Here is an 8,760-nt window from a genome sequence, read left to right on the forward strand (position 1 = left end):
GATATCGGTAAAAAATAGCAGAGATTAGGTATTATAAGTTAAAATTATTGTATTTTACACCTCCTACAAGTTGCACACGAAAAACGAGAGAAAGGCCGCCACGTAGCGGTACAAACTATAAACTATGGCTGCATTTCAATACAACAGAAAGAAAATAAATGTAAAATTATTCCAATACCTAACAGCATGATTAGTAGTTGTTACATTCATTCACTAAGGAAAAACGGTTGAGGATACAACTAGGCAAAATACTGAATAAATAAAATTATCGCCGAATCTATCCCTTAGAGGTAAAAAATCCAAAAAGCAGCGCAACGGCCAGTTGTTGTAATCTAATCGTCACGACCTTAACTCGTAACAAAAGACCATTACTGCGACATATAATTATCACTAATTAGAACACGTAAGTATTCATAGATTTGTATAAACACTTGAAGATAAAAATTAGTTCGACACTAAGTTATCAGAAATGCGTCATCTGTTGTTATTCACATCGGAAGATAATTCATTCACACGGCACAGTCTGCACTCGACGCGGGCACACGGCACTATGACTGTACCTACGAGTTGCTTATCTTTGCACACGATGTATATAATTCTATATAAAGCCAGAGAAACATTCATCGGTGTATAGTTATCACAAAGTTATTCGTCACAGCTGACACTTCGTGAGCGTAAATAAATGTGAGTATTGATAACAATATTATTGTTTTGTTCATTGGGTGCCGTTTCTCGAAGATACTGAAAATAAAGAAAAACAATTTATTTGGTTTGACGGAAGATGTTTTATATAGATATAATTTTTATCTGTTATAAATGAAAACTTAAAAGGAAAAATTGTGATGAAAATGTTTTTTTTTTTTTATGTCACTAGGTCGGCAAACAAGCGTACGGCTCACCTGATGGTAAGCGATTACCGTAGCTTATAGACGCCTGCAATACCAGAAGCATCGCAAGCGCGTTACCGACCCAATCCCCAATCCCCCCCAGGAGCTCTGGTCACCTTACTCACCAACAGGAACACAATACTGCTTGAAAATAATATTATTTTGCTGTGATCTTCTGTAAGGTCGAGATACTACCCCAGTCGGGCTGCTCCATATTTTGAGCAGTAAATTCCTGCTGTGCCCTACCTCAGTTAAAATCTGTTTGAATAATTAAATAAAAGCTCTTTAATTATGCTTATCTTTGATCTTTGAAAAAAATTTGTGTTCATTCGAAGATCTCGATGCAAGTACCTGCGTATAGTGTAGATATGTATGTATGGATGTAGATACTAACCATACACATACCTTAGCTATGTGCATTTAAAATATTAATTATTTGTTTGTATGAAATGTGATATTAAGTAGATGTGTTATTCGATGGATTGTTAAATAATTAAAATACATCATTTAATTTAATTTATAAGTTTTAGAGCTCGGAAATTATAAATCATATCCGATAAATTTAAAACATTCAGCTACAGCTTACTGGTTCTATTTATTTCATTGACGTTTGTATTTGAGTTTTATATAATAACACTTTTTAGATTTATAGTCTTTTATTAATTTAAAAACTGTTGCCAAAGATAAAAATTAAAATAATTTATTTTTGTTTATTTCTAAATTCTAATATATTTATTCTATTAGTAGTTTTCTATTTTAAAATATAAAACAAGTAAAGTTTGAATAAAATAATAATTATTAATAACTTAAAATTTTTAACTCTTTGTTTGCTTTACATAAAATACAGAATAGATATACTCCCATAATATTTTGAAATTCTAAAGAAAAAAATGTTTAACTATAATGTTCAGTTTATTTTTAATTAAAATATTTTTTCTTATTTCTAGATAAATCTATAGCGACGATATTCTTCAACAATCAAATATGGCGTGCTGCAGCGAAACTAAGAACAAAAGCATGTCCTGTGATATGAAGTGCGATAAGTCGGGTTGCTTTTGCATTCCAACTGATGGAAAGGATTGCATTTGCGTTTGTGCCGACGCCAAGGGCAAGATAGTTCGCTGCGACGACTGTAAGTGCGACAACTCTTCCGGCAAGTGCGACAAGTCTGGCTGTGTCTGCATTCCTACCGATGGCAAGAAGTGCATTTGCGTTTGTCGCGATGGAGTCTCCGGCTTCAAGCGCTGTGATGATTGTACTTGTATCACTGCGTGCGGAAGCGACTCACCAAAATGTGACAAGAAAGGATGCGAGTGCATTCTAACAGAAGGGAAAGCATGCATTTGTATTTGCCTTGACGCCAAGGGCAAGATAGTTCGCTGCGACGACTGTAAGTGCGACAAGTCTTCCGGCAAGTGCGATAAGTCTGGCTGTGTCTGCATTCCTACCGATGGCAAGAAGTGCATTTGCGTTTGTCGCGATAAAGACTCCGGCTTCAAGCGCTGTGATGATTGTACTTGTACCACAGCGTGCGGAAGCGACTCTCCAAAGTGTGACAAGAAAGGATGCGAGTGCATTCTAACGGAAGGGAAAGCATGCATTTGTGTTTGCCTTGACGCCAAGGGCAATATAATTCGCTGCGACGACTGTAAGTGCGACAAGTCTTCCGGCAAGTGTGACAAGTCTGGCTGTGTCTGCATTCCTACGGATGGCAAGAAGTGCATTTGTGTTTGTCGCGATAAGGACTCCGGCTTCAAGCGCTGTGATGATTGTACTTGTACCACAACGTGCGGAAGCGACTCTCCAAAATGTGACAAGAAAGGATGCGAGTGCATTCTAACAGAAGGGAAAGCATGCATTTGTGTTTGCCTTGACGCCAAGGGCAAGATAGTTCGCTGCGACGACTGTAAATGTGACAAGTCTTCCGGCAAGTGCGACAAGTCTGGCTGTGTCTGCATTCCTACCGATGGCAAGAAGTGTATTTGCGTTTGTCGCGATGGAGACTCCGGCTTCAAGCGCTGTGATGATTGTACTTGTATCACAGCGTGCGGAAGCGACTCTCCAAAATGTGACAAGAAAGGATGCGAGTGCATTCTAACAGAAGGGAAAGCATGCATTTGTGTTTGCCTTGACGCCAAGGGCAAGATAGTTCGCTGCGACGACTGTAAATGCGACAAGTCTTCCGGCAAGTGCGACAAGTCTGGCTGTGTCTGCATTCCTACCGATGGCAAGAAGTGCATTTGCGTTTGTCGCGATGGAGACTCCGGCTTCAAGCGCTGTGATGATTGTACTTGTATCACAGCGTGCGGAAGCGACTCTCCAAAGTGTGACAAGAAAGGATGCGAGTGCATTCTAACAGAAGGGAAAGCATGCATTTGTGTTTGCCTTGACGCCAAGGGCAAGATAGTTCGCTGCGACGACTGTAAGTGCGACAACTCTTCCGGCAAGTGCGACAAGTCTGGCTGTGTCTGCATTCCTACCGGTGGCAAGAAGTGCATTTGCGTTTGTCGCGATGGAGACTCCGGCTTCAAGCGCTGTGATGATTGTACTTGTATCACAGCGTGCGGAAGCGACTCTCCAAAGTGTGACAAAAAAGGATGCGAGTGCATTCTAACGGAAGGGAAAGCATGCATTTGTATTTGCCTTGACGCCAAGGGCAAGATAGTTCGCTGCGACGACTGTAAGTGCGACAAGTCTTCCGGCAAGTGCGACAAGTCTGGCTGTGTCTGCATTCCTACCGATGGCAAGAAGTGCATTTGCGTTTGTGGCGATGAAGACTCCGGCTTTAAGCGTTGTGATGACTGCACTTGCGCAAAAGAATAAGATTTTGTAAAATTGTCAAACATTAGCTGTATATCAATTATTGAGTATGATACAAATAAAATAGTGTAGAAAAAAATTGTATCTCATAATCATTTTATTTTCTATAAATGTTTTATACAAAATTACATACTGCATTAGGCGTATTGTGATTTAACTTCGCTTTTTTATTCCTACTGTGTTTGTTAAGTTATAATTTTGGATTATTAATAAAATGGTTTTTAATATTCGTTTAACATTTCATTTCATATAGCCTATTTCTGATCAGTTCATATATATAATGTACAAATAATAATTAAATAATCCCGAAAAAATTAAAAAAAAAAACTTTAAAAAGTGATAGCCATAAATTGTATATTTAATAGTTTAGTTCAGAAGAATTAAAAAGAAAAAATAACTTAACAAAAATACAGTTATTTCTTATTTTAACAAATAATAAAAAAAATCTACTGTCGCATATTTAACATAATATTTTTTTAAAGAATTTTTGTTTGATTTTCGTCAACCTTGAACTAGCTATATACCAATAAGATAAAACACCCAAATTCCTTTTTTAATGAAGTAAATAGTAGACATATTAATTGTAAGATCTTTTATACAGAGTAGTGTCAGATGATAATTGTTATTGATTAGCCGATTTGTATCAATAACAATTATAATTTAATCCCTATCCCTAATAATATTATAAATTTAAATGTAAGTTTGTTTGTCACGCTTTCAGGCGAAAACTACTGAACCGATCATCATGAAACTTTGTACACATATTCGTGGCGATATTAGAAGTAACATAGGATAATTTTATTTAAAAAAAACTATATATATATAGATTTTTTTCAGATTTAGTCATGGTTTACAACATTACAAAATATATATAATATAAACACGCTCCTTAATACATAAATCTAGCAAAAAATATTAAATTTGGTAAAAGACAATTAGAAATTTGCAATAATTTGGATTCGAAGTCACCAAGGGGTAGTTGGTAACGAAAAAACCGATAGTGAACCAAGAAGTGAAATAAATGAAAATCAATGTAACATTTTTATTAAAACCACTCCAGTTGAACTACGCAAAAACATCAAATCGACAATTAGAATAAATTGGAATCATTATTGGAAGATAAATAGCGCGAAATTATTAAATGTCAGAAAATCGATATTTAACCAATCTCCCTTCTTATGTAAAAAGGAGCAAGTAATTATCACTAGATAACGGATATTTAACACAAACATGACACGTATTCATCTTATTACTAAGACTGAAAGAAATAAAAGTTCTTACTTATAAATTATAATTATATAAATTATAAGTTTTACTAATAAATAAATAAAAATAAAAAATTATTTATTTAGAAAAATGTTTACATAAACATGATACCGTTGTTGGGATATCCTTTTAAGTAAGTATTTTACCTGTATCAGGATGTCTAATAAGTGGAATGTACGGCATTTGTTGATTAGAAAGAAATTTGTAAGGTTCTTAATAACCTAAGAAATTGCTTAAATCAGGAAAACTATGAAAAACAACAGATTTTTTGAAACTGATTAATATGTAGAAATGTAATTATAATTAATTTGATTGTGAAATAATAATTAATTTAATGTGATTATGAACCCTTGATATTAATAAACAACCTAAAATAAATATACGTAAATATATTTAAAAAAAAAAATTCACGAGTGTTTCTAAAACTCATAAATTTACGAGTAAAGAATGGTTATAATTTGTACAAAATAAAGCAATAATTTAATTTAGAAATTCGTTAATTTTATTATATATCTGAAGTAAGTAAAAAGAGAAAACCGATAAGTGGCTAATTTTCCCCGTCGCATCGGGGTTAAGCGTGACCCAGTTTTGCAGGCTACGCGTCCCGCTATCCGTGACTCCCACTTTATTGAACAAATCAGCGAGGGTCATATTGTTAGATAATATTATTACTTAGTAAAGAAAATAAACTGTCGATAATAACATACCTTTTGGTATTATTAATAAAAATAGTTCACATTTTGAACTTCTCAAACATATTTTAATTAATAAAAGTAAAATTGACTCTGTTCATTTGACATTTTTAAAAACACAGTATAAGTTTAAGCTAATATAGAAATCTCAATAGAAATATTGAATGTAATAAACATGTTGTCGAAGTTATAATATTACCATTGAAATTTAAATATTTTTAAATATTGAAAAATTAATTTAAAAAATGTTAATAAAATAAATATAAATAATTATACTTATTATCTTTTTATTACATTTTCTATTTAACTTAACTTTTATTAAAAAAAAAATCTTTGAAGAGACACCAAAACTTCTTTGGATTAGGTAACCTACTTTGAGGTAATAGAGGCTAGAACTGCAACAAGAGTTAAATGGACCAAACGCAATGTACTGGAATATGCACAAGCGCCAAATATAACATAAATTTCGAGTTAAGTCACTAACTATTACTAAGAATTATACTGCAATACGTCTGTTTATTTAATGCTTCTGCGTACTATGAAGGCCATTTGTATTTCTCTTTGTCTGTATATCTACGTTTACATACCATACGTACGAGTATATGCTATATCATAATCGTATTAAAACTGTACATATATTTTTAAACTTCGCTAATTTTAATTTAATAATATTTTAATGATATTTTTTGTCCACTAACACACTTATTTTAAGCATCTTACCTCTACAAGTATAAATTTTTATAAAACACTAGTTTTTATAAACAAATAAAAAAACAACATACTCAACATTAGGGGTAAATAAATATAAACTACTCGCCAGATCTCGCTTAAATTTAAATAAGATCATACGACGAGAACCAGACTCCAAATACAAAAAGAATATGAGGTAACATAGATTAAGAAAAAATCAATCGATTTGAGAACCCATTTTTTATTGAAGTTGGTTAAAAAAATTAAAAAGTACATACAATAAGTCGTCGACTTCAAACCGTCTACTATGAACGTATCATAATTGAAACGCTACATATAACTAAAATGCTTCTTTAAAACATCTTTCCTATCTCCTGAACTTCTGATCCAATTTTCAATTGTTAAAAGCTTTAAACTTCAAAGACTCCCCGACAACCCGATGGATCACTAGCCCACACCGCTGAGGAGAAGGCAAACTTGTTTGCAAATCTCTTTGCGGAATCCTCGCGTCTTGACTTAGGAAGCGCCACACCTCCAACTTCTTCGATTCGATGCGAGACGTCTATGTCTGAAGTCCGAATCCGTCAAAAAGAGGTCCTTAAAACCTTGCGCAATCTGGACGTAAATAAAGCTAGTGGTCCTGACGGAATACCTGCCATAGTATTTAAAACTTGTGCGCCTGAGTTGTCTCCAATCCTGACACGTCTGTTTCGTCTCTCTCTAGCGACAGGACAAGTGCCGAAAGCCTGGAAGCAAGCTAACGTGCAGCCTGTGCCCAAAAAGGGCAGTCGAGCTGACCCTGTCAATTACAGACCTATTTCCATAACGTCCATACTCTGTAAGAGTATGGAGCGTATACTGAATAACCGGCTCCTGGCACACCTTGAGAAGAACGATCTCCTTAGCGACCGACAGTTTGGTTTTCGCCGTAATCGGTCCACGGGTGATCTTCTTGCGTATGCCACTCACATTTGGAGTGAGGCTATCGAGAAACACGGGGAAGCCATTGCGGTCTCGCTCGATATTTCGAAGGCATTTGACAGGGTCTGGCATGACGGCCTTATTAGCAAACTTCCTTCATACGGCCTACCCGCTTCTCTCTGTGTTTGGATATCTGACTTCCTGAGGGATCGATCGATCCGCGTAGTCATAGACGGTTGCGATTCCGATCGTTTGGCCATCAATGCCGGGGTTCCTCAGGGGTCTGTACTCTCGGCAACGCTATTCTTGCTGCATATCAACGACCTGCTCAAACCCGGAACCTTTGGGTATGCAGATGACAGCACCGTTGTCGAGCGTTACGTGTCCAACGCACGAGCGAGTGGGTCTGAGATCCAATCGCTGAGGGAAGCTATGATTCAGCGTCTGAACTTGTCCCTTAAAGCTATCTCCGATTGGGGTGACGCAAACCTGGTCAAGTTCAACGCCTCTAAGACCCAGGCGTGTCTTTTTTCGGCAAAGCGGAGTCCTTTCCATCTGACTCCCTCTTTCCGAGGTGTACCCGTGCCCATAACCGGCCGCCTGGAGCTTCTTGGCGTTACTTTGTCATCCACCCTCAATTTCGGCTCATACATAGAGACAAAGGCTCAAACAGCTGCCAGAAAACTGGGCGTCCTCTCGAAGGTGAGACAGTACTTCACTCCGGAACAGCTTCTAAATTTATATCAAGCGCAAGTTCGATCATGCATGGAGTACTGCTCTCATCTTTGGGATGGCTCAGCCAAGTACCAGCTGGAGCTTCTCGAGTCGATTGAGAGACGAGCCAGGAGGCTCATCGGTGATGATGCACTGGTCGCTGCAAAGCTGCAAAGCTTGCATTATCGACGGAGGGTGGCCGGCCTGTCGGTATTTTATCGGATACACTTCGGAGAGTGTGCGCAGGAACTCCATAACCTGATTCCCCCTACCCCCTTCCATCATCGTACAACCAGACGCTCTGCGTTACGCCACCCTTATATGGTTGACATTCCCCTTATACGCACTAAGCGATTCGCTAATACATTCTTGATCCGTACAGCCAAAGAATGGAACTCTCTACCAGCGTCTGTGTTTCCGGAAAATTATAACCTGGGGATCTTTAAGTCGCGAGTAAATAGGTTACTTCTAGGTAAGCGTGCTCCATCTTAGACCGCATTTTCACTTATCATCAGGTGAAATAGTGGTCAAACGCAAGCCTATCATTGTATAAAAAAAAAAACTCCATTTTACACAGAAAATCCTGCCTTACACGTGTAGAACTTTTAAATTCGAACATCTTGCCCATACAATTTAGCATTGTAGTTTACATACAGACTGCTGCTATTTACATCAAAAGTAAATGTTTTTCAATATGTATATATAGTTTTTATTGTGTTAAAATATCTATGTGATTGTAGAGGTGTTACGGAAAAGCTATACCAGTAACT

At 36.6% G+C, this 8,760-nt stretch overlaps 1 protein-coding gene across 1 annotated transcript; it reads left to right on the top strand.

Moving 5' to 3' along the window:
- Nucleotides 1-618: 618 nt before the first annotated feature.
- LOC123659476 (guanine nucleotide-binding protein subunit gamma 4-like) lies at nucleotides 619-3,935 on the top strand. The gene is made up of 3 exons (XM_045594687.1): nucleotides 619-684; nucleotides 1,835-2,114; nucleotides 2,253-3,935. Exons 2-3 carry the CDS (start codon nucleotides 1,872-1,874, stop codon nucleotides 3,708-3,710), a joined length of 1,701 nt encoding a protein of 566 aa, XP_045450643.1. The 5' UTR covers nucleotides 619-684; nucleotides 1,835-1,871; the 3' UTR covers nucleotides 3,711-3,935.
- The last annotated feature ends 4,825 nt before the right edge of the window (nucleotides 3,936-8,760 follow it).

The sequence above is a fragment of the Melitaea cinxia genome, chromosome 14 (assembly GCF_905220565.1).
Source record: "Melitaea cinxia chromosome 14, ilMelCinx1.1, whole genome shotgun sequence".
Lineage (NCBI taxonomy): Eukaryota > Metazoa > Arthropoda > Insecta > Lepidoptera > Nymphalidae > Melitaea > Melitaea cinxia.

Coding starts and splice junctions, on each gene's coding strand:
- LOC123659476 (XM_045594687.1), top strand. CDS start 1,872: ATGGCGTGCTGCAGCGAAACTAAGAACAAAAGCATGTCCTGTGATATG. Junction 2,115..2,252: donor TTTGCGTTTGTCGCGATGGA/GTCTCCGGCTTC, acceptor CTTGACGCCAAG/GGCAAGATAGTTCGCTGCGA.